Source organism: Pelobates fuscus, chromosome 12 (genome assembly GCF_036172605.1).
Source record: "Pelobates fuscus isolate aPelFus1 chromosome 12, aPelFus1.pri, whole genome shotgun sequence".
NCBI lineage: Eukaryota > Metazoa > Chordata > Amphibia > Anura > Pelobatidae > Pelobates > Pelobates fuscus.
Genome location: NC_086328.1, coordinates 113,944,224 through 113,971,580, shown reverse-complemented (window position 1 = coordinate 113,971,580; position 27,357 = coordinate 113,944,224). Strand labels below are relative to the sequence as shown.

The 27,357-nt window shown below is 43.0% G+C and overlaps 1 protein-coding gene across 1 annotated transcript; it reads right to left on the bottom strand.

The window, feature by feature from the left end:
* Positions 1-10: 10 nt before the first annotated feature.
* On the bottom strand, positions 11-27,287 carry LOC134578787 (embryonic protein UVS.2-like; the record flags this gene model as incomplete). Its single annotated transcript, XM_063437825.1, has 11 exons — positions 11-358; positions 945-1,167; positions 2,439-2,563; positions 3,673-3,898; positions 4,329-4,438; positions 4,827-4,954; positions 5,435-5,516; positions 6,161-6,339; positions 6,963-7,080; positions 10,536-10,676; positions 27,203-27,287. Coding segments are annotated over 11 exons (1,431 nt in total), but the record flags the coding sequence as incomplete, so codon positions are not given.
* Positions 27,288-27,357: the final 70 nt, after the last annotated feature.

Genomic DNA, 27,357 nt, shown 5'->3' with positions numbered 1-27,357 from the left:
ATATACGACAGCCATGAACATCAGAATCCCTTCCCCATAAGCGTGGTGGTTAATATACTGCCATGTATTGAGATTCAGAAGGACCCATATGTATATACCGATAGCCAGTTTTGCTGCTATTTACTCCTGATCATTATTGGCCTGTTTATAGATTTTCTCCAAAAATTGCAGAGGTTAGAAATGTCCAACAACTCTGACATGTGAATGAGCATGAAACTCATTTTGTGTTTCCATTTCCTTTTACTTAGAAGAAAGGTAGCTATGCCAGAATGGGAAATCACATTTGGAGTCGTCTTCAAGATTCAACGTTCTGTGGTTAGTTTCCCAAAAGTTTTACCCCTCCTTCAAATGGCAGAAACTGTAAAAACAAAAAAGCAGGAGTTTGAGTTACCCTTAATATACATAGTATTTTAAGATGCCATTCGTATCCTTGTGATTTTAAAAATGTCCTCTGCCTCAGTAGCAGTATTTCTGTAAACGTTTTAAAGTGAATGTCAAGAAGTTAAGACACTGATGTGACCTCCAATGACATTGAGACCCAACACCACTTTGGATTTTAATCAATGTGATTTGTTGCCAGCATATATTATCTGTTACTACTTGACTCAAAGTACAGAAAACAAGTCATTGCTATGGTTCTTGTGGTCACAGCAAGGCACAGAACCATGAATATTTAATTAGCCATATAAGACTACTGCTTAGACCTAAAACCAGTAAGCAAACCTAAATAGTTCTCTTAGGACTCAACCAGACCACACAGTGATATTTTAACCATAGAGACCTGTTCTAGAACTCTCTATAACCAAGAGCCATCACAAATATGCTTTTAATCACATCATTATCTTTATTTGTGAACAGCCAATGCTAAGTAATGTATCAGAATATACACAAATAAATCAAACCCTGCCAGTAATTTGCTTTTTCCTTGTACGGTATAAGCTTACCAAAAGAATATCTTGCCTGAAACCCAGTGGACTCTGAAGAAGCATCGCTGAAAAACCTGAGCACCAAGGCGTTGTTTGTGGATGTAATGGGGGAAACCTTCCTTGTGCCACAGTAAATCCCGACCTGTGTTGAAGTGGCCATCATCCCATCAATAGCCTCCATATAATCATAGGAACACTTGTAGCTGTCCTCCAAGCTGAAGTCGAAAAATTCCAACCGTACCTAGAGCAGCATCAACATTATTCATTTGCAGATTGGTTATAGATTTAATACTTGTGGGCAAGGTTTTCGCACCCCACCATTCTGGCCTACTCCTTTCAGTTTAGCTAAATTTTGTGTAAGTGGAAACAAAGTTACTCTATGAATGACCTTTGATTTTAAATATTTTAATGATTTGTCGATGTAAATGCCCAGAGTGGAACAATAAAAATGCACAACAGGGTCAATGTATATTTTTAAAGATACACTCTCAGCAAGTTGACCACAAATCAGTGCACAGAAGATCTAATATTACTGGTCAGGTCTTTTAGTATGTACTCCATGATGAGGACTCCCAAGTCTGTTCCACTATTTCTGAGGTTTAAGGGTGACTGTGAAAAATCAAACGAGCCACAGTGGGATTTATGCCTCCTTTTGGGGATATAAAATGGACTACAAAAGCAAATGGATGTTTTGTATTCCTTTGTAAGTGTGTGGGACAAGTTATATCAACTGAAGAAAGGAGGGAGTGGTTGGATCAAGTGATATAAGAAGTGGTGGTACGTGATCGTATGGTAAAATAGAGAGTGGATCGCAAAGTGACATGGGATTAGGTCATCGGAGTGAGGGAGTGTTTGAGGCAAATGATGTAGGCAGTGTGGCTATTGATGAGGTATGTGACATGATACAAAGTGTCATAAGAGGTAGTGTATGTGGCAAGTATCATAAGGAGAATGTTGGTGGGGGAAGTGGTAAGAGAAGGAGGAGGGACTCTAGGTAAGAACTCTAGGTAAGAGAGAGAGAGAATTATAATAATGATAATAATAATAATAATTAAATAAAAAGCCAATAGGGCTGCAATCAACCTGAACATGCATACAATATTCATAAGGTTGCTGCTGGGGTGAATTCATACAACATACAAGATCCAATGCATTCACTCAATCACTAAACATCAATTTCAAGGCTCACGGAATGTTTTGGTCTGGTCTAAGAGCTACAGCACAATGCAACCCTTTCCTAATGCACCCCATACTTTTTCAATGTGTGATGCTGTACTGTAGCTAGACCTCCATTATTTTTTCCCAGGTTAGATGTTTTGGAAAAAAACTGTCACATTCTGTGAGCTTTAAAATTGCTGTTTAGTGAGTGAATGAATTAATAAATGAATGAATGCTCGAGCAGCACCTTCGGTTCAGGTGAGTGCAGCCTCCTGGTTTCATATATAAATATATTCAGGACTTCACGCCAAGAAAACCATGAATTGGACCTACTGGCACACAGATATTTCTTACCTGATTTCCTGCTGGGGCTATAATACTCCAGGTGCAGTTACTGAATGGTGGATACAGCTTGCTGTTCCCGAAGCCTGGGGTAGAGACATTTCCGCTGGGTGTAATGAATGTGCCTCCACATTTAACTGTTTCAAAATAACAAAGAAACTGACATTAGAAAACAACAGCATCGTCTCACGTTATTGAACAAAGCCCCTAAATATTAATATTGAAAAATATTACTAAGTCCATATAGACTATAAAGATGTGCACAGGAGATACATTTGTTGCCTTTTGAGTTGTTAATTTTCAAATTATGGGTTGTCTGAAATTCAGAAAATATCAATTCAATCGAACCAAAATTTGTCTGAAAAATATTGGCCATTTCTGAAATTCGGACGCCCAGCATTCCCTATGGGGGATGAATGAAGGTGGCAGTCACAAAGTTCAAAAAACCTTTTTATAATTTTACTCTTTCAGTTCATTGGTAGATAACTCCCCAATTTTATATCCTTCTTAAAATGAATGAACCTATGAACCTGAATAAAATTAATTTGATTAGTTATGGTTCATTTTGCTTTTGTTTTTTTCCAGTTTGGAAATTTGTTCACTTCCAAATTGCTGAATAGATCAAATTTGTCTGAAATTTCAATATAAAACAAAACAAATGGCAAATTTCTAACAAACAATGTCTATGTGTTTGTAAATTCATCTACAAATGAAGTCTCTCTGTTGCTTTTTTGGGGGGAGGGGGAATAAATAGGAGTTATTATTCGAGAGAAATTATGAGGCAAAGTTTCAAATGTGGAGCCACTTACCTGAATCCAGGCTCCACCCACGCTCCTCCACCCTCACCCCCCCCCCCCCATGTCAGCTGGCGGGGGAGACCTAATGCATATGTGTGCATTAGACCTCCCCATAGGAAAGCATTACTCAATTCTCTGGAACCACAATGTTTTACATTGAGCACTAAGTGCAAAAGGGTCACAGAACCCAGATTACTTCAATTAGCTGAAGTGGTCTGGGTGCCTACAGTGTTCCTTTAAGGCCAAGTGTAGATGATTTTAAAACACTTTGCAAAATGAGCAGGTTTAAGTGTGCATTGATTTCACTGGAACCCTGGAACACTTGAACCTTGCCATTGGGTGAGGTTCCAAAGGGCCACTGTGAATTCTACTGGTTAGTTCACACACAGTTTGTAAGGGTCCACAAAAGGTAATTATTGAAACCCTTCCGATGCACTGTAAATACATACCTGTTGTATAAGAAGCACGGAAGCCAGCTGCTCTCACAGAATTATCAGTAATGAACTCAACCAAGATTGTATTCATAGAGGAAACCACCAATGGCAGCTGCCCTGTTCCACACAATCGATCCAGTAACAAAGCAGAATTCCTGCTGGGTCCGTCGTAAACTCTTATATAATTTGCAGTGCAACCTTTGGAGACCTGAACATTAAATGCTTCAAACTGTAATAGTACCTGTCAGGAAAAAATTAGATATACTGTATATATTACAGTGCCAACCACATTCCCTCTACCCCAAAACCAAAGGGCTACATGAGCCAGACCTTCCTTCCATCCTCTATGGAATAATTAAACGTATTAGAGCCCTAAATAAGGAATAACTGGAATATAAGTAAAAACTCGTAATATACAATAATATATATAACCAAACAAAAAAAAAAATGTATTTGCATCAACAAAGTAGACAATTGTAGGCAGTTGTCTGTCCTGCCAACTGGCAAATCCATGCCCTATATTTAAAAAACCTAAATGTAGTTTATAACTAAATAAAACTTAATTATTAGAGGTCAATAGGGGATGAAGGGGATAACACGTTGGTGAGGTTTTGTTTTGCAATACTTAGGTAAGAACTGAGAGAAGCTAAACTTAGTAAATTCATTAGTACCTTGTCAGATGGGATGCGAATAAGCCAAGAACAGTTGTTGTTCGAATAATTTGATTTGGTGGGGGAGAATAAGGTGCCTTTGTCGTCCGATAGGACAGAACTGCAAACATCTGGAAAGACAAAATCAACACATCTGTCCATGGCTTGGAAAGAGGAATCAGTAAGCACCAGTGGGCATTCTATGGATGGAAACCATCAGCTTTGGACCACATGACTCACCAGGATTGTTTACAAAGTCCAATGATTAGTCTCTGCCATTTGACGAGACAATAGATTCATCACATTTTTATTAACAGTAAACTACAGATGAAGCCACACACTGACTGTCTCTCTCTCTCTCTGATTGATAAAATGAAATTCCCATGATTAAAACTAAGAGCAAATGATGGAAGCTAAAATTTACCAACAGTTGAGCAGTTGGTGGTTGCCTCCGCAGAATAGCATCTTTAGATGGCACGATGTGTGCCAGATTACGTGATATCCTGCTAACGTACTTACTGCAGTTGTAGAGCTTGTTAATCTTGGCTACATCCAGGTTACTCAGCCCGTATCTCTGTCCGATTGGGATTAAGTTGTTGGGTATGGGTTTGATGGTTGGCAGCTGGTAGTTTATGCTGAATGTATATCTTTGTGGAACAAGAAAGAAAGATACAAAATGGTCAGAATGTAGCCAGGGTAGTGAGGAGGAATATATATTGCAGCTGTACCAGACTCAGGTTCCTATGAACCCATCTGACACAAACCTAATGAAGCCGGCATCAAGCCGTGCTAAATGTCAGCACTATAGTAAGCTCTGTACTGCTGGCTTAACACAGTACATCAGTACAGAGTATATAAAGATCCACTGAAGGCTGAGTGAACTTAAAATGTCAATTTCCATATTGAAACCCAAAAAAGGGACAAAAAAAATCAATTTTTGGAAAAAATTATTTGGCCGAGCCGAATTTCTCACCGAACATAAGTCTAGTAAATATGTTTGCCACAATCAGCATGCAAATGACAACAGTCGAATCTCCTCATTTAAGTCAAAACTCACCAAATTCCATTTTACATTTTAATGAATAACCCTGTGTTTTTAAGAATGACATCTTTAAAAGGATACTCACTTTCCATATTGCATTACTGATGAGTAGTCATACGCCAAGCCAAGGTTATTGGTGTCAGTTTTATTGAATGTTCCTTTATAGTCTGTATAAGGGAAGAGAATACATTGGCACATCATGCGTCACACCCTACACTATGCTCTTCAACTACTTGAACCACTAAAATGTCATAAAATTCTCTTCACTATAGCTCGGGGCAAATATCCTACGCCATGGTGCAATTTTAAACTAGGTATTTTTTCAGTCGTGTCTAAGAACGAAAGGATACCATGGCTGAGATCTGGCAGTGATTTTTGTGCCATCTTGGCTTTGCAACCTACTTGTTAAACCCTCAGTGACTATTTTCATGAACAAAAAAAAAACCAACAACTGAGAATTTGATAGCAGTAGCCAATCAGAAGATGAGAATCAAACAAATTAACTGTTTATCTTCCAATATTCCATTTTACAGGGAAAGGGACGTAGGTGTTTGACCTGCATGGTGATGTGAATGGCAACTCTGCCAAGCAAAGTATTGTGGGTGTTGTAAGGGAGTCTCTGTGTTTTCTCGATTTCCCGAGTGTCTGTGTTATCCCGATTTCCTATAGATTGCAAGTTTCCATAAGCAGAGCTTTCAATATTGTAAATATTTACTGTACATTGGCTTCATCACAGACCTAGTGTATTGTAAAAGTCTGCGAAATGCATTGGTGAACTGTGGAAAGCAAGCATTGTAACTCCAAATCATACCAGGCAGTATATTGTCCCACATGACCACGATGTAAGAATCTCTGTCACTCCTGCTGTGCTCGTGTTCGAAACCTACGGCGTGATTCAATTCGTGCTGAGTGACCCCATGAGTCAAACAACCAACTGTTTGCAGAGACAGATCCTGAACACCTCCTATTCTTCCCAGTAATGACCAACAGCTACAAAGACACAAACCATGTTGTTACTTATCAGACAAAAATATATAAAAACAAGTCAGAGAACAAAATAAATTATGAGGCATCTAAAGCCACACAACACAACGTGCTATATTCTGGGGACTGAATGCTGTTACAAGCGATACACTTCTACTAATGTAATTGAAATTTCTCCATGTTTTGGAACATTGATATGTAAATATTCTTATGTCCTGCAATAAAATATATCCCTTTAACTGGGGATGAATTTCCCAAATATAACAGGGAATTATTTAAATTCTATGTTATAGGAGTAGCTTCACAAGATGGGTATGTTTAAATGTTTAATATGCCCCATACACATTTAAAATGCCCCATTCCACCAATGCCCCTCAGTTAAGGTTCTATCTATCCTGAGAAGCAAATCCCCAGATGAGTCAAAATTCATAGTTAAAAATGAATGAAATGAGCGGAAAACGTAAGCTTTTGGTAAGTTGTAGTATATCTTTATATCTGCTGCTGTACAAAATATATAATTTCTAATTCCACATCATGCACCCAATTCAGTACCTAAAATTAAACTGATTAGTAAGTAGCGTATAATATGTGCTCTATATATGTTTTATATTTCTGCATCTGGTACTCACCCTTTATCAGAGATGATATTGAGATAGTCTTTCTCGTTGGTACGTGGCACAAAACGAACGCATGTAAGAGACGCAAACTCCAACATGGCAGTAGTGATAAGTGACACATTTTGCGGAGCTAATAAAATAGAAATCCAGGGTATATCATAAATAATGTTTAAGAAGATGCAGGTCCATCTTAACAGCATTATAGACCCCCGGGCAAAGCAAAGCACTGCCTGCACAATCACTCGCACAAACTTTTTTTTAAATTATAGATAATATTAAGCTTATGAAAAAGGAAGAGACTGAACAGGGATTACAGACAGATCCTCCCAATTCTCAGTCCCTATACCCCAAAGGAAGATTTGTTCATAATTTTATGGCAGCAAATTGCCAATATAAAACATAAACGAAATCTATGAAAAATAATACATTTTATTAACCCCTCTTAGGGAGAAAAATAATAAATGAAAACTAGTGATGAAGTGTATATACAGTGAAAGAGTAAAAAATATATAGGAATCATCTGTTGTGTGCTATATGTACAACACACCCTTTCAACAAAGCTCCTAAATTGGCTGCTGAGATAAACAGTGTAAAATGTTATTTATAGTGTAATTGCAACAATGTCTCAGTAGCCAATGTAGCTATTGGTGTGTAAAAGAGAGGAAATGACTCACTGTACTAAAGTCACCTCAAAGATTTGAGGTGAATATATATAGATATCCCCTTAGAATCAATCACTAAGTTAGCAGATAGCTATCAAGATCAAGGGTGAACTGGGGGTATAAACAACATGAAAGCGGTCATATACTCTGACTAAAGCAAAATCGTCAGAATAATAGTCAGTGGAGTAGTACTATGATATCAAGAAGACCCCTCAGTAAGTATATAGTAGTGATAAAAATATATATTGGGTATAATCTAGATCACCCATATTGTGAATAATAGGGTGTAAGTACAAAGGGTGTGTTGTACATATAGCACACAACAGATGATTCCTATATATTTTTTACTCTTTCACTGTATATACACTTCATCACTAGTTTTCATTTATTATTTTTCTCCCTAAGAGGGGTTAATAAAATTTATTATTTTTCATATATTTCGTTTATGTTCTATATTGGCAATTTGCTGCCATAAAATTATGAACAAATCTTCCTTTGGGGCATAGGGACTGAGAATTGGGAGGATCTGTCTGTAATCCCTGTTCAGTCTCTTCCTTTTTCATATTATATTCTTAGGGTTATGCCCTTATGCCCTGCAACCTTACCAACTCCAGTGTAGGACTCTCTTGTCTTTCACTGGGTGCTGTGTCCTCTTTCTAATATTAAGCTTATATTTATTGGAAGCTCCAACAAAATCAGTGTTTCAACGTTAAAAAAACAAGCTCTACAGCAGAGATTAATACACATGAGCGTTTAGTAGGTAGCAGGGGGGGTCAACTGACATGGACTGTTAAAATTATTGGAAGAACTTTATTATAGGTTTATGGCTTCAAAATTGTGTGTATTGATTTTGTCTTGCTTATGTACAATTTCCTGGATTAATATACTGAAAAGGCGGCAAGCCTATAGGGACCCTATGTTTGTGGGGCCCTTGGGCAACTGCCCATCATGCCCATGCACTAAGACAGCCCTCACATTAGTAGTACAGACATGCCTGAGGTACCCCAAAGGCAATCCTAAGATTTAGCATAGTATTTGATAAGGCATGCACAATTTTTTATACATAAACAAGAGATAAACAGGGTAGTAAGATCTCTAGTTAGGTCTCTCTAGCTGATAGTTGTAATATAGGCTAAGTATAAACGTATAAAGGTGAGTTGTTTGGCTAGGAGACTGCTGTGTAATTTAGCAGGTATGCAAGGTAAGATTGTGTTACAGGAGCATAATACAATTTAGGTCAGGCTAGGTGCCGGATAATGTAAAGTAACACAGCTGGCTGTCCTCGAGTATAGGCAAGGCGAACTCAAATTAATTATACTTTTCTGCTGAAGTGAAGCCTGGTGCATGTAAATATAATATGTGTGGTGCGGGAAGCTGTGTAGGAGAGCCTGTGCGATGTTACTAGGTATGTTAACCCCTGGGGTGCCTCAACATCGTCTATAGTATACTCTGACATAAGCATGCATCGAGAAAGTCCACGATAACACAAAATTAAAAAAAAATTGTCATGGGTGTAGAAGGGCATAGTAGTGCACCATGGTGTCAGCAGTTGCATATGGATATTTGCCTATGCCTCTTCTTGGTAGCGCGGGAGAGTCTCTGGGTCTTGCTGTATGAGGAAGGTGTGCCTGGGAATTTTCTCCGCCTCTACTGGTCTACAAGGCGGTCTGGTGCTGGGTTCTGTGGACCTGGGCTATGTGAGAGGCCGAATATCTCCTCTGGGGTAATGTGGGGGCCTCGTGTTGACTTTTATCAGACATGGGTGCCGAGCTTCTGTCTTCTTGGTCTGAGCATTGTGGCTGCAGCTGGAGTGGCCCTTCGCCCCAGTGGATCAGAAACAGGTTTTAGAGATGCTTTTGAGGATGCTTTGCTCAAAAGGGGGCCGGCTCTTCATGGCTCTCGCCACTGCGCTTTCTCTTTTGTGTCTGGACCTGTGAGGTCAGCGCTCCATTTTCCAGTTTTTTGCCAGAATCTTTCAAACACCCTGTCTAGGCATGCAGCATGTTGTCTACCAAGTTCGGTAGTATCGCCTCCGGTCCATGCAGCCAGTGCCCCTGCTCAGGGAACCCATCCGCCATCTTAATTGTGTCAGCCGGAGTCTCCATGTGGCATGAGTCGGTTGTTTGAGTGCAGCGTGAGTTTAGGGGGACCGGGATAACCCCCGCCAGTCCATAGGGGTTTGGGGGTAGCTCTAGTCGAGTTTCTCACCTCCAGGCAAAGCAGTAGGAAAGCGGCTGCCTCTCCCCTGCCGGTAACTGGTAGGCTGCAAATCCCCGAGTCAGGGTTTCAATTGGCGGGGATGCCCACGAGAGGTATCCCCAGCACCACTGGTGTTTCCGGAACAGGCTCTGCATCCAGGCAAGATTGTGGTTCGATATTATTGTCATTTGTAGTGTAGACGCAGGATGTAATCAGGACAGAAAACTGGAAATACCCAGTACACACACCAAAATTGGGAGACTATTTAAGCAACAACGGACCCAATCAGCAGATATTAACTTTTGAGAAAGCTGCAAGCGAAACGTGTCAAGTGGAGACCGAGGACAATACTCAATGACTGGTTTTTAGTTCTAGTTCACTTTTTAAGTATAGTTATACATAGTTTTTTATCCTATTTTTATAATTACATATAAAGATTCCTTTTATCATCCAGTCATATATGGTACCTCATACTCTTACCATCTTTCTGCTGTTCCGGGTCCACGCATATCCCTAGGTGGGGATTGTTCCAACTAAGGCTCGATATACTAGAGCAGGTCATTGCTCTAGTAGATGTAAGTAGGTCTATTTTTTATCTATTCAATATCTATGTTACTTTTACCTGGATGTTCTCATACGCAAATGACCGAGGTTAAATTAAGTAGTTTATATGTAAACAGATAACACATACCCCTACTAACACCATAGCACCAACTTTACTTACTGTATACAGCAGACAGTGTGTATGGGATATAAACTAATCCATCAGCTGACTTTGGCCAATAACAGGTTCTGTCTGGGCATCGGATGGCGCTGCGTCCCACATTCACCGCGATGTCTCCATGACGCATCAGTTTTCTGCTTCCTGAGCGGAAAAAGAATGAGATTCACTATATATAAAGCCCCTTTTATGAGTGAGACGCCAATGTGTGGGGGTATGCAGTTCCCCCTGTCGTTTTGGTCCTGCAATGTATGGCTGTACACACTTCTAATGGCTGTCTTCCTAGTAACCAGTAGAGGGTGCTTGTGCTCCTACAACTGAGTCAGACTCGGTTCTGTGATTTTCAGTGTCCTCAGGCATTAACCCTTTAACCCCTTAAGGACCAAACTTCTGGAATAAAATGGAATCATGACGTGTCACACATGTCATGTGTCCTTAAGGGGTTAAGGACACATGACATGTGTGACATGTCATGATTCCCTTTTATTCCAGAAGTTTGGTCCTTAAGGGGTTAAACAAGAACATTGAACTTCTCGGATACGTCTCCTGGAGATCCATTGGATTTAATGCTTCTCTGTTAGAATAATTTGAATAGAGGAGTGTGGTGCTTGCCGATCATACGCTTCCCACTCCCAATGCTTAAATATGAGATGCTTTGGATTTATTTAATTTAGGAGGATCCAGAAATCTAACTAGGGACTAGAACACTTTAGCATTAGGATTACATGTTTGTATTACTAACGTAATGTAGTGTTTGTGTTGTGGACGTAAATTAATGTTAGTATAACTGTACTCAGTATTATTCAATGTTTACTGTGTTAACCTGGCTGCTAGAACAGCCCCTCCCCTCCTGTGTTCATTAACTGCTCAGAGAGGCTGCTAGAAGCTCCCCCTCCCATCGACTAACAGGATGCGCAGGATTGTGGAGGGGAATCCCATGATGACAGTGACATCACACCCTGTAGGTTGTGCATTCGATAAGACACTTAACACTTAACCAATGAAAGATTTATTTTCTCTGAAATCTTGCTTTCTGCATATGACGTATTTCTGTCTTTATAAGGGGCTCCCCGCCCCCTGAATAAATCATTCTTGAGTTTTTCATCAACCTGGAAACTTGTGTCTGGTGTGAATTACTTTAGGAAGTGTGCACGCATCAAATATCAATAATTTGGACAGGGGCAGATATTCAAATAATCAAACACTTCATTTTGATCCATAACTGTTGTTTAACCTTTTTCAGGAATGCTCTGTTTTCTTTTAAATGTATAATACAGATTTAGTAATTGACATCACAAGCCAGCTCAGTCCTGGCACAGCCAAGGCACGCATTCCATTGAATGAGGAGAGACAAACACTGTTTCTCTCTGTATCCCCTCCCAGAGCTGACCGCCAGGTGCAAAGAGCAGAGTTTCTAAGAAGAATTGTCAGGAAGCCAAGACATTCAGACATTACAAAATCATATTTGTTAAATATAGTGGGTAAGCAAACATTATAATGTTATAATTTTTGTTGTTAACGTGTTAATGTGAGACAATCAGACATAGTTCTTTCCTGCCGTCCCTCAAGCACAGCATAAATACTAATCCCCCCACCTTAAACCTTAGCAACAAAACTCTGTTTGAGCGTCAGACAGAAAGATGCACTGTTTAGACATTGTATTAAAGGGACACTATAGTCACCCAGACCACTTCAGCTCAATGAAGTGGTCTGGGTGCCAGTGGTCTGGGTTTCAGATAAGCTGCTATGTTTACATTGCAGGGTTAATCCAGCCTCAAGTGGCTGTCTTCTTGACAGCCACTAGAGGCGCTTCTGCAACACGAAAATCGCTTCCAGCGTGCAAAACGTCCATAGGAAAGCATTGCGGCTCCACTCGAAGCTGACGTTTGCAGGGGGAGGAGAGGTCACCAGTGCCAAGGGAGCCCGGCGCTGGATAAGGGAAGTGACTGAAGGGGATTTAACCCCTTCAGCCCAGCGGGAGGGGGACCCTGAGGGTGGGGAGGACCTAAGGACTACATAGTGTCAGGAAAACGAGTTTGTTTTCCTGACACTATAGTGATCCATTAAATATAATTTGCAGAAGAAAATCTTTCTATCATATATTTTCACTGGACACGTAACTAGCGGACGATACCTTTTGTTTACTTCCAAAGGGGATTTCGGAAATAAATAGTTAAAATTCATGTTTTGCATTTAGTATTAAAAACGAAAATTTTTGCAAAACAAAACTGTTTATGGTTAGTTGCTAAATGAATGTGTTGCAGACAATTTGCGGAACATATGGCATGTTAGTCATGTGAATCCTTTACATTCTCTCTGCCTCACACTGTCTACTTCTGATGATATCTGAAATTATCTGCAGTGAAGCTTTATATCACTAGAGACCCTTGGAAGGCATTTAATTAATATCAGCTGTCTGTGCGGGCATCTGCAGAGCAGGGCACAAGGGGCAACTGCCCCCCCTCTCCCACTCCCCGCTCTAAGACTGCTTTCAGCGATTCGCTGACCTATTTCACTGCTCATCAATGAATACTGCTACAGCAAGTTGTCTCATCTTTACTACATCAGGTGAAAATAGCAAGTGTGAGTATGTGGGCAGAATATAAAGTATATGCGTCAAAGCATTCTGTGTATATAGATCAAACTCTGCAAGTTTCTTTTCAAATAAAGGGACATTCTATGCACCAAAAATCACTACATGTTCAAGGTACACTGTAGCACTAAGAATACAAACCTGTATTAAAAACGCTACAGAGTCCCCCTCAAAAAAATTACTAAAATAAAGGATTTTCCAATGCTGAGACTCCCTCGGGGCTGCTCACCATCCTGCCTCCCGTGACGTCACTTGACATGACTTTCTCCAGTTTAGTTGGTTCCAATGCTACTCAGAGAGGAGCATTGGGGACCTGACCTAGGACGCATCCAAGCTTCGCTTCTATGTTCCATGCTTTCCTAGAGCTTCCATGTCAATGTTAGTGAGTTCTGCTTGGTCAGTGCAGCAGGATCGCCTCTACTGGCTGTCAGTATGACCGATGCTAGAGGTAAAATAAGCCTGCAATGTAAATACTGCAGTTTCTAAACCACTAAAATGCTTTACATTGCGGGGTTAAAGTAAGAGGACAAAAACAGAGAATATGGGAACTCTGAGAATGGGCACAAGCTTAGAGGAACTCAGTAGCTTGCCCTTCGGTAAATCCTCACTCGGGTCCCAAAATAGTTTTTGTTCACCTGTGCCATTACACCACCTCCATTACGCCACCTCCGGGCTCCCCGAGGCTGGCCCTGCTTACACCCGGCGGGCAGTCAGGCTGGCCGGTGCGCGAGGGAGCACTCTCCCCTGAGTGCTTCCTCTTCAGCTCCCTCGCACACCGCACTGATACCGGAGCTGGAAGATGACGTCATCTTCCGGCGCCGGTATCAGTACGCGGCGCGCGAGGGAGCTGAAGAGGAAGCACTCAGGGGAGAGTGCTCCCTCGCGCACCGTCCAGCCTGACTGCCCGCCGGGTGACCGCCCCCCCAGGAGCCCAGCAGCACCACTGGACCCCAGGGAATCCCCTCAGCACTCCAAAAGGTAAGGAGACTGGGGGGATTAAATAAAAAAAAAGCGTTAGTGTGTGTGTGTTAGTGTTACTGTGAGTGTTAGTGTGTGTGTGTGTGTGTGTTAGTGTGTGTTTTAGTGTTACTGTGAGTGTTAGTGTGTGTTACTGTGAGTGTTAGTGTTACTGTGTGTGTTAGTGTGTGTGTTAGTGTTACTGTGAGTGTTAGTGTGTGTGTGTGTTACTGTGAGTGTTAGTGTGTGTGTTAATGTTACTGTGAGTGTTAGTGTTACTGTGAGTGTGTGTGTTAGTGTTACTGTGAGTGTTAGTGTTACTGTGTGTGTTAGTGTGTGTGTTAGTGTTACTGTGAGTGTTAGTGTGTGTGTGTGTGTGTGTGTGTGTGTTACTGTGAGTGTTAGTGTGTGTGTTAATGTTACTGTGAGTGTTAGAGTTACTGTGAGTGTGTGTGTTAGTGTTACTGTGAGTGTTAGTGTTACTGTGTGTGTTAGTGTGTGTGTTAGTGTTAGTGTGTGTGTTAGTGTTACTGTGTGTTAGTGTGTGTGTTAATGTGAGTGTTAGTGTTACTGTGTATGTTAGTGTGTGTGTGTTAGTGTTACTGTGTGTGTTACTGTGAGTGTTAGTGTGTGTGTTAATGTTACTGTGAGTGTTAGTGTTACTGTGAGTGTGTGTATTAGTGTTACTGTGAGTGTTAGTGTTACTGTGTGTGTTAGTGTGTGTGTTAGTGTTAGTGTGTGTGTTAGTGTTACTGTGTGTGTTAGTGTGTGTGTTAATGTGAGTGTTAGTGTTGATGTGGGATTATTAAAAAAATCCTTATTGTACTTGTATTGAATTATTGTACTAACTCCATTTTAACTTTATACTGTGACAATCCTCCATTTTGTCCTCCTAACCTGACTTCTTCAATCCTCCATTTTGTCCTCATAACCTAACTTGTTCATTTTAAAACTACCTTACATGACAGAATTTCCCAGCACATCTAATACAATAGACAAAGACTGTATTTTCTATAAAGACATGATTAACACAGGAATTGCTGACTTTTCCTTAAACTTGCAACATAGTATAATTTGAAGGCCATGAGAACACAGTAGTAATGAAATGTTCTATTCATAAGAGACCTTGCACCTGGCCACGAGGCCTGAGATCACCGACCGTGTAAAATGACGCTCAAGACCCCCTTGTCCCCACCCGTGTCCAGAACAATCCCACCTCTTGGTGGGTGGACACGGGACTAACCACTTAGTTTTTGAGCCAATTAATAATATTGATAGGTGGACACTAATCCCGACACTTAACAATTAATCCAATTAATGATGTTTATTTGCTGATATTCTAATAATCAATGATGACGTAAAATGTCTCTTAAAAGGGCCTGCGCGTCCGCTTTTTAATCACTTGCCAATAAATTTTCTCGAAGTTATTTTAACCTGAACCTTGTGTGTCAGACTTAATTACTTCAGCGTATATACGCAATTTAATTTTATTGATTTGGACAGGAACAGATAGACATTTAAACATTTTGGTTTACTGCTAAAAAGTACCATAACAACTTGGCGCCCAACGTGGGGCATCGGGCTATGTCCGGCCGGTGAGCCGTCCTAAGGAAGACAAGGGTGGACGGAGGAATCCAGGGGGAAGGAAAGGAGATTGATCACCTCCAGGTACACGGTAGAGACTTCTGCAGAGCCACCGGTATGTTCCGGCCCCTTTGATTGACCCGTCCACGTGTCTGTGACTGCTTCCCGGGAGGACATCAAAGACAGGTAATATCTTGCCCGGTGCCTCGTTACTCACTTGTTTACCTGCATTTTAGTCTATCTGTTGCCTGGGTGTGTTTGAATTGTTTGCCTGTTTCCCCATTTTGAGAAAAAGGGGGGGTGGACCTGCAGGGGATTTGCCTGGGGTTCTGTCTTGCTTGTTTTCCCCTTTTTGGGATAAAGGGGGGTGGACCTGAGGGGACTTGCCTGGGTCTTCAGTATATCTGTCTATCTGTTTGTATTTTACCCCTTTTGGGATAAAGGGGGGGTGGACCTGAGGGGATTTGCCTGGGTCTTCTGTTGCCTGTTTTACCCCTTTTAGGAACCACGGTGCTGTGGTTGTAGGGAAAAAGGGGGGTTGACCTGTGGATGTGTTCCTGGGGGTCATCTTTTCCTGTTTAACTCTTTTAGGAGCCTCGTGGCTGGGGCTGTAGAGAAAAAGAGGTGTGTTGGATCTGTGGAGATTGTGTAGACTCATAGTTTCCTGGGGATCCTTCTTGTGTCACTTTGATAGCCTAGCTAGCTTCTCTGTGCACGTTACTCTGCCTGCAGAGTGGTGGTACCCTCCAGCTTTGAGCGCTGAGCTGGAGCCATTCCAATTTTTTATTTGTGGTGGATGAATTCGGGCAGGCATTGCTGTTTTCATCGCCACGGAGTAGTGAGACTTATAAAGTGGGTTTTTATAGGGGCACTACAAGGGTGAGGGTAGCGCAGACACTATTAGTGGGCTGCTGTGTTGAGGGAGGCTGGCGGAACTCGGACCGGTGTCAGTTGTTTTCCGCGGCTGCAGGTAGTGGAGACACTACGGGGTTGAGGGAGGTGACTTTGGAGTAAGCACACGAGTAAAGGAAAGGAATTACTGTTGATTTTATTTGAACTGTGATGCATGCACTGTATTTCAACTGTATTGTTGTCTTGTTTGTTTAATGAGGAGTCTCATGAACTCCTGTGTCTGTCTCTAAGGATTTTTTTCCTTGCCTTTCATCTTTTCTACACTTTCTATATAATTATACTATCCACTCCCATTCCTCTTAAAAGAGAAGTGATTGGTCACACACTTCTCACCTCGCTCCAATCCGTGTCTACCACCCCGGGTAGGCGGATTCAGTGACTGGTCTACGTTTTGGGAAGACGCACCTGAGAAAGTCCCACGGTTCTCGGGTGGCAGTCGAGCATTGTAGACGTTCCTGTTCAATTTTCCTTCTCTCTCTCTATATCTAGGACGCTGGTATAGGGGTAAAGGGACTATGGGACAGGATTTAGATAAGCCCAGCAAGGGCTGGTTAGCATGTGATTTAGTAGAGAACAGAGAGGGTGAAGAGATGGTTAAAGGTGTTGAGAAGATTGCAAAAGTATGTAAAATTGCTGTACCGACATGTGGAAGATTACAACCAGAAAGCTGGCGCAAGTTACTGGCAGAAATGAAAGGCAAGCTTACAGACAATGGTTTATTAAAGACTGCTGAAGCATGGTACAGAGTAGCGAAGGCTATTCAGTTAGAAGGTTGGGTTGAGGAAGAGATAAATCACAAAGGTGTGAAATTGTTTGTGTATCATAAGAATTGTGTTGCTGGGGTTTACCCTCAGCCGGCGCCCCAAAATGGCGCCCAGGGGATGTCTATCCCCAAGGTTCAGTCAGCAATAGGTGATAGCCAGCTGACTATCTTCCCCACTCCCAATCCTCCCGAATCCCATCCCATCACCTCCCCTGTCTGCCCGGTCCTGAATTCTGACGGATCTTTCTTTACCCCTTCCCCTTCTCTAACAGTCCCATCATCCTCATCCATCCCCACGCTCCCTTCCATGCCTAATCCTAACATCTCATCTGCCATTTCCTCCCTGCAATCCCTCTCCATGACTAATCCCCTCCCGTCAGCATCCGCCCAACTAACTACCCCTCCCTCCCTTGCTCCGACTCCTCCTTCTGCACCCATCCCAACCAATCCCGTCCTGTCTCCTCCCATAACCAGCTCCGCCCCAGTCCAATATCCTACCTCCTTAAATGTACCTACCCACCCTACTCTTCTGCCCTCCCCTGCCTGGCCCTACCCCTTCCCATATCCCATGGCCCTGCCCTACCCCGGTTACCCTCCCTTTCCCCAAGCCACTCCCCAGGTTCCGGTCATGCCCAGTCCGGCTCAGTCTGCCCCGGAAGTGCCCATATCAAACATGGCCGCCACTTCTTCCCTTAATCCTAATGCAACTCCTTTCCCCGCCTCCAATATGGCGGCCCCCAGTTCAGCCCTGATGCCGGTAATCCCCGGTGACTACCTGTCCCCAGGTTATGACTCGCTAGCCACCCCTGCATCTGGGGCTCATTCCCAACCCCCGATCCTTTCACCTCACGCGGGCCCTGCACCGCGTAAGAGAGCCAATATCATAGAATTCGATGACGAAGAGGAGGACAGGGTGTCCCATGTCTCATCGGAGGTTGCTGCGGGAGCCTCAGCTCATCGTTCTATCGATGACCCCTTTGGCCACAAGGGTCGGGGAGAACGGGCCCCTCCTAAATATGTTGCTTTCAACCCCACTCAAGCTAGTGCTCTAATGAAATCACTCCCTGACCCAGAAAAGCAGCCTATGCCCTTCTACCGAGGGATAGTTCAAATTCAAAAGACTTATTCCGCCGCATGGCGTGATCTACTGAGCATTTGTGCTATTAAAGCAGGGGATGCATATTGGCCAAGCATGGCCCGACACCTCAGTACAGATCTGCTCAGCAGTGACGTTGATTACCCCTCTGGAGTAACTTTTTGCACCCAATTAAGAGAATGGGCTAAGGACAAACTTGCAGATCAGGCTGCTGGCCTTACTGATGTTATTCAAGATAAAGGAGAATCAGTGGAAAGGTTTCATGCAAGACTGTATCAAATGTTTACAGATTTGGGGTTTGATCTTACTGACAAGATTCATTCACAAATGCTGTCTGGTGCGTTTGTCCAAGGTGTTAAAGACTCTATACGCAAGGGAATTATTGCTGCCCGCCCAGAATATAAGGTTGTTCCTCTGGATACCCTGCTCTTAGTTGCCAGAGGGTTAGAATCTGCTCAGACCCCAAGAAGACCCACTTCAGCTCCTCTCATGGTCTCCCGCTCTACCCCTGTTCCCAAGGGCGTCCGACCGGAGGATGGCCATTGCTTTAATTGTAAGGCTAAGGGGCATTTTAAAAGTGATTGCCCAGAACCCAAGAGAGAGCCAAGAAAGCCATCCAGGCCTGCCCCGGCCCCCAAGGCCGAGAAAGAGGTTCCGATAATTGAGGAACCCGATGATTAGGAAATTGGCAAGCCTGTGTCTGTAACCCCTGTAATGGCAGTGTCTACAGGGGATAAGGGGGGGCCACTTGCCACAGTGACTTTGCCCATTGAAGGCCACCCTACCACATTTCTAGTTGACACAGGTGCAGCCCGTAGTGTTCTGCGAGAACAAGACCTGCCAGACCCATCCTTCCTGTCAAATATTGATGTCTCTTGTGTTGGAGTGGATGGCCAGCCAAGACATAGCCCTTTAACAACTCCACTACGAGTTGGCTCTAGCCTGCTTGCTCGTTTTGTGGTATCTTCCACATGCCCAATTAACCTGTTAGGTGCTGATGTTCTCTCACGCCTGCAAGCATCCATCACCTTCACCCCGGATGGGCAGGTAGAAATGTCCACACCTCTATCTGAATCAGACACCTCAGCCTTGTGCTCCTTGCCTCTAATGCTGCATTTAGAAAAGCCCCGTGAGAAAGCAGCAGAATTAAGGTCCAATTTCCCAGAGGTATTGAAAACACAGGTGCCCGCCAAGTTATGGTCCTCAGGCCCAGAGGACATAGGTCACCTAAATGTTCCCCCTGTGGTGGTAAAGCTTATTCCAGGAGCTAAGTTACCAAGAAAACCACAATATCCATTAAAACCAGCACAGGCTGCTGCCATTTCTATCCACATCAAGGCACTCTTGGAGAAGGGTGCCCTGGTGAAATGTAAATCTGAATGCAACACCCCATTATTCCCTGTGAAAAAGAAAACTCCAAAAGGTGAGCCAGAGAAGTACAGGATGGTTCAGGATCTCCGTGCTGTCAATGAAGCTACCGTCCTGGACACCCCTCTTGTACCAAATCCCCATACTCTGCTCTCTGGAGTCCCACCATCTGCAAAATTTTTCACAGTCATTGACCTAGCAAATGCCTTTTTCAGTGTCCCACTGGACCCATCCTGCCAATACCTGTTTGCTTTCACCCATGAGATGCAACAGTATACCTGGACTGTCATGCCCCAAGGGGCACAAAATTCACCAAGTCAGTTTGCAAAGGCCATGGCCACCATCCTTGACCCATGGCAAGCTGAGCACCCAGAAGTTGTTCTGCTCCAGTATGTGGATGATTTGCTGCTCTGTGGAGATGACATACCCACTACTGAAAGGTGCTCAATTAGTCTTCTTTGTTATTTGGCAGAACAAGGATGCAAAGCTTCGCTCATCAAGCTACAGTTCTGCCAACCCTCAGTAATTTTCCTTGGACATTGCCTATCGCAAGGTACCAGACATCTTACACGGGACCGGGTAAGAGCTGTACTGGATATTCCAACTCCAAGGACTTCAAAATCTCTCCATGCCTTCCTAGGCCTCATTTCCTACTGCAGAGCATGGATCCCAGAAGCCTCCCTGCTCATGCAACCTCTCTATGACGCACTTAAGTCTGACCCTTTCTGTTTGACTAATGAAGCTCTGGACAATTTCAATGCTCTCAAACGTGCCATTGCTTCTGCTCCTGCCTTGGGCCTACCTGACTACTCCAAACCTTTCAAATTATTTGTCTCTGAAAGACAAGGCCACGCAACAGGAGTTCTCACCCAAACTAATGACTTAAGAGGCCGCCAGAGGCCTATTGGATATTTCTCATGTCAACTGGACATTGTGGCCAGAGGGACTCCTTCCTGTCTCAGGGCTGTTTTTGCTGCAAGAGAGCTCATAGAAAGAACCTCAGACCTGGTCCTTGGCCACCCTCTGGTTGTTTTGGCCCCCCATGACATTTCTGCCATCATCAACCAAGTCCAGCTCAAGCACGTGTCTCCAGCCAGACACCTACGCCTCCAGTGCCATCTTCTTCTACCTGACAACATTTCCATCCAAAGATGTCAAGTTCTTAACCCATCCACTCTTCTTCCACTCCCTGAGGGGGGTATCTATTATGGATTTATCACAGATGAAACCTACATTTACCTGCTTTGTGGATGTATCAAGAAAGTCATGCATCCACATTTGACATTTTATGAAGATGAGAAGCCTCTCTGTGAAGGCCCAGATTACGCCTTCTGTACCATGTGGTACAAACCAAACATTACTCCCGAACCTTGCTATGAAGATGAGCTTTACCACTGGACTGATGTGAAGCTCACTGCTCAAGATTTCTATTGTGACTCTGAAGGCAATAGCATGGTCTTGGTCCAACTACCTCAACAACTTAACTACCTCTACCGCCATTGGGATACTGCTATCCCACATATTCCTGTTACCAAATTGAAGACAAGGTCGTGGAATGATCTTGGGCCCATGGCAAAGTTATGGGCCACCATGGATGAAGAACAGCTACAGGAAAATGGTATTGTCAAATACCCAACAACTGACCTTCTGGAAGCATGGCCACGCCACTTCCTAGAAAAAGAATTTCAAGATCTGGTCATAGTGAATGATTATGACCCCGAAACACCTCATGACTGTTTTGAACAGATGAAAATGGAGACAGTGCACCTACCAACTGTGCATGAGAATCCATTACTAGATCCAGATTTTACCCTGTTTGTGGACGGCTCAAGATATGCTGATGAAGAAGGAAGATATCATACAGGATATGCCGTAACCACAACAGATGAAGTTATCAAATCATCATCCTTACCGCCAGCAATGTCTGCGCAAGAAGCTGAATTACAGGCTCTGACTTCAGCATGCAAAATTTCCGAAGGAAAACGTGCCAACATCTATACAGATTCAAGATATGCTCTGGGCGTGGCACATGACTTCGGCCTAATTTGGAAGACAAGAGGATTTCTTACCACCGCCGGTACACCAGTCAAGCATAGTACTGCAATCAAGGAGCTAATGGATGCCCTCCTACTCCCTAAAGAAGTGGCCGTTTTGAAGGTAAAGGCCCATGGGAAATTGGATACAGATGAAGCAAAGGGCAACCATTTGGCTGATCAGGCTGCTAAGCTAGCAGCCAGGGATCTGCAGGAAGTGGATGAAGAAGTGTCCGGACAAGAAGAAGAAGAAGTCCCTATTTTTGCTCTGCAAACTCTTCCTACTGATTTGCGAATTTTGCGAGAACAGCAAGCTGCAGTCAATCCTGAAGAAATCCAGAAATGGAAAAAGAAAGGAGCTGTCCAAAAGGACGGAGTATATTACAACAACTTCAAATTTTGTCTTCCAAAAAATTTATATCCAGCAGTTGTCCAATGGGCACATGGGCCTGCACACCTGTCAAAGGAATTGATGGCCGCCCTCATACAGAAGTATTATGAAGCACCCGGAATCACAACATTGATCAGCAGCTTCTGTAAGGCCTGTGTCATTTGTGCAAAATGCAATCCAGGAAGACCAGTCAAGGTGCCTGCAAAACACCTGGCAAAGCCCATGTACCCCTTCCAGCGAATTCAAATTGACCACATCCAAATGCCCAAGAGTGGGCCCCATGAATATGCACTAGTCATAGTGGACATGTTCTCAGGATGGCCAGAGACCTACCCAGTGGCCAATATCACTGCAAAAACAACCGCAAGACGCCTACTTACAGAGATAGTATGTAGGTTCGGACTACCAGAAGTCATTGAAAGTGATCAAGGCCCAGCCTTTACAGCAACAGTGACTAAAGAAATTTGGACTGCTCTAGGGGGGACCCTAGCCTTCCACACCCCTTACCACCCACAAAGTAGTGGTAAAGTAGAGCGCATGAATGGCACTCTAAAAGCCAGAATGTTAAAAATGTCACAAGAAACGAAAATGCCCTGGCCAGAAAGCCTGCCAATAGCTTTATTTAGTGTTAGGCACACACCTAGAGGGAAGCATTCACTGTCCCCATATGAGATTCTATTTGGGACAGCACCCAGACTAGGTTGTTATTATCCGCAGCAGTTACAGCTCCAATCAGATGTTTTAGTAGATTATGTAACTGAACTTGCAAGTGCCTTGAACAAAATACATGCCCAAGTTTTCTCTTCAATTCCAGATCCCGAATTGGATACAGGTACCCATAACCTGCTTCCCGGAGATTGGGTTCTGGTCAAGAAGTTTGTGCGGAAAAATACCCTGGAACCAAGATTTGACGGTCCATTCCAAGTTCTCCTGATTACCGCAACCTCCGTCAAACTGGCCGGTAGGCCAAATTGGATCCACGCTTCCCACTGCAAGAAATCTCCAGCCCCCGAGGAAGCAGATACCGCACAAGCATGTACCTCTGGTACACCTTCTCCTTAATTAGCCTCATAAAGGCCCAACAAGTAGCCATCACCAAAGATATTAGTGGGTATACCTTCTGGTACAATTCATCATGCACCCATGGGGCTACTTACACCTTTGACTATTGTGATATTGTAGAATGCCCGTTCCCCACATCACAAATCCAGAGTATCTACAGAGATATCCCTCATTCAAAAGATCCATATGTTTGTGTAGTTGACAAGCAATGGGGGCACAATTGTAACCATTGGGGGGCGGCGGGATGGAATGCCGGGCCTGCCTGGGGTTACAAACCAAAAAGTGCCTTATCTAAAGTAGATGATCAAGGTAGATCCCTTCTCCAGAGAATGACTTTGAGAAAGCCTGGGGGGGGTACACCAATGAAATTAATCCTTAACATTGAGCATCCAAGCCCAACGGATGCAGACCAGTATGTGATGGGAATGTATTGGAAAAAGGGTTCCTACCGTAAATTAGGGCATTTCTTCTTAAAAGATATGTGCAACTCTTCTGAGTGGCAAGGGGCCACCCATATGGTCCCTAACCCATTAAAACCTCATATCCAGACCTTTCAAGACATGATGGCCATTGCTAACCCCACCTTTGAAGATACCATGGCCGCTGAAACAGGTTTTAATGATGTAAATTTATGGTTAGAATGGATGAAATATAATGCTAATAAGCATAATAAGACTGCATGCTATGTGTGTGGCGGTGCCCGGCCTCACCTGGGTACTGTACCTCTAATCCTGCCAGTAGATGTAGAGGAATGTGTTTTAAGCCTTTTTGCCTATCACTATGATTTTAACAGGTCCATATGTATTGCATGGACAAAGGAGTATCCTCTCCTAACCAAGGATGTTAAACCCCCAGATGGAATTACCGTGTATAAAGGTAATTACACTTGTTATGCTAATTATGATGGAATTGGTAAATTCTTGGGTAACTTCTCTAAGGGGTATTGTGCTACCTACAGAAGTGTCTCTATGAACTTGTTGCAGTTTCACACCAGGTCATTAGGGGATATCTACTGGTTGTGTGGGGATTTACAGCTAAGATCCAGAATGGACAAGGAGTGGTGGGGGGAGTGTACTTTGGCTAAAGCCATTATGCCTATACATATCATCTCTGACACACACCTCGTCACCCATGAGTCCAGGCACACTAAGGTTAAGCGTGACGCCCCAGTGAAAGGAAGTTTTGATCCTCATGTGTATATTGATGCCATTGGAGTGCCTAGGGGGGTGCCCAATGAGTTTAAAGCAAGAGATGAAGTTGCTGCAGGATTTGAATCACTTTTTGCCATAGTTACCACAAACAAGAATTTAAATTGGATAAATTACATTTATTATAATCAACAGCGGTTTGTTAATTATACCAGAGACGCCCTCCAGGGATTGGCCGAACAGTTGCAGGCCACATCCCAAATGGCTTTTCAGAATAGAATGGCCCTAGATATGATCTTAGCCGAAAAAGGAGGGGTTTGTAAAATTTTGCCCGACACCATGACATGTTGTACCTATATCCCAGAAAACACAGGCCCTAATGGTAAAGTTACATTAGCAATAGAGAAATTGAATGACCTGTCTGAAGAGTTAAAAAGGAATTCTGGGATAAAAGATCCCTGGAAAAGATGGTTTGGTTGGATGACAGGATGGCAAAAGGCTTTAATGCATATTGGTATGGCTATACTAATTTTTCTTTTTATCTTTGCTCTTCTCTTTTGTTGTATCCTCCCATGTCTGAGAAAATCCCTCATGAAGACTGTTGACCAAGCGGCACCCACTTTCACCCATCTCGAAGTTGATGACCAAGATTTCCAAGACATCAACTCACCCTGTCTGCCGCTACAAACAATCCCTTTTGTTGATTAAGTGCAGGAATTCTAGGAAGGGACTAGCTTAGGGACAGCATCTGTCAGTGAATGGTAAAGGCCCCGTGTGGAGAAGTGGTGGGTTAGCCGCCATGGGACACCCATGGGTGTGAAGTGTTCGAGAGCCATACTGACGGATGAGTCAGCCTATCAGGATCAGATCTAGGGACAGTCTTGCACTTTGCATTAACACCTAGCTAGCGACCACAGGGTTTCTGTGCCTTTGGGTTAACACGTCTTCCTGGTACTAACTTAATAAAGTTCTTATCTCTTAGAATCTAACATTTCATAGGGGGGACTGATGTGGGATTATTAAAAAAATCCTTATTGTACTTGTATTGAATTATTGTACTAACTCCATTTTAACTTTATACTGTGACAATCCTCCATTTTGTCCTCCTAACCTGACTTCTTCAATCCTCCATTTTGTCCTCATAACCTAACTTGTTTATTTTAAAACTACCTTACATGACAGAATTTCCCAGCACATCTAATACAATAGACAAAGACTGTATTTTCTATAAAGACATGATTAACACAGGAATTGCTGACTTTTCCTTAAACTTGCAACATAGTATAATTTGAAGGCCATGAGAACACAGTAGTAATGAAATGTTCTATTCATAAGAGACCTTGCACCTGGCCACGAGGCCTGAGATCACCGACCGTGTAAAATGACGCTCAAGACCCCCTTGTCCCCACCCGTGTCCAGAACAATCCCACCTCTTGGTGGGTGGACACGGGACTAACCACTTAGTTTTTGAGCCAATTAATAATATTGATAGGTGGACACTAATCCCGACACTTAACAATTAATCCAATTAATGATGTTTATTTGCTGATATTCTAATAATCAATGATGACGTAAAATGTCTCTTAAAAGGGCCTGCGCGTCCGCTTTTTAATCACTTGCCAATAAATTTTCTCGAAGTTATTTTAACCTGAACCTTGTGTGTCAGACTTAATTACTTCAGCGTATATACGCAATTTAATTTTATTGATTTGGACAGGAACAGATAGACATTTAAACATTTTGGTTTACTGCTAAAAAGTACCATAACAGTGTTACTGTGTGTGTTAGTGTTACTGTGAGTGTTAGTGTGTTATTGTGTGTGTTAGTGTTACTGTGAATGTTAGTGTGTGTGTTAGTGTTAATGTTACTGTGAGTGTTAGTGTGTGTGTGTTACTGTGTGTGCTAGTGTTACTGTGAGTGTTAGTGTGTTTGTTAGTGTGAGTGTCAGTGAGTGTGTCTGTTGAGTGTGTGTCTGCTAGTGAGTGTCAGTGAGTGTGTTACTGTGTGTGTCTGTTACTGAGTGTGTTTGTGTTAGTGAGTCTGTTTGATGTCTGTTAGTGAGTGTGTGTTTGTCAGTGAGAGTGTATGTTTTGTAAGTGAGTGTGTATGTATGTCTGTCGCTGAGTGTGTCTCTGTCAGTAAATGTGTGTGTCTGTTAGCTAGTGTGTATGCATCTGTTCGTGAGAGTGTGTGTGTGTCTTCAGCACTTACCTTTCTCCAGCGCCGGACTCCCTTGGCGCTGGGGATCCCTCCACCGCTCAGCTCCGAATGCGCATGCACGGCAAGAGCCGTGCGCGCATTCAAACCGCCCATAGGAAAGCATTACTCAATGCTTTCCTATGGACGTTCGGTGTCTTAGAATCTCGGAAGCTCCTCTAGCAGCTGTCAGTGAGACAACCACTAGAGGCTGGATTAACCCTCAGTGAAACATAGCAGTTTCTCTGAAACTGCTATGCTTTCAGCTGCAGGGTTAAAACTAGAGGGACCTGACACCCAGACCACTTCATTGAGCTGATGTGATCTGGGTGTCTGTAGTGATCCTTTAAGTGTGTGTGCATCTGCATACACTGGTGTACATACCGCGGTCGCAGCCCTGCAACCCCTGCGATCAGGTGCCCGCCGCCATGTGTTGCGGCCCCGGCCTGCGCAGAGTAAGTGTGCGGGGGGGGGGGGGGAGCCACTGAACTCACTATAGTTTCTATCTCTTGAAGAATTAATAGACTTGTAGGAAACACATATCCCTCAAACAATTGCTACAATTACCTTTATTTGCCTTCTCGATGGTGCTAAAGACGTCCTCTCTCTCAAACCTTTCTGTGTCTGTTACAGTGTAATTGATAGAAAAAAAAAACAATTACCTTCTAGGTATATCATTGTTATAAATAAATACATTATAAATCATGACAATTAAGGCCATG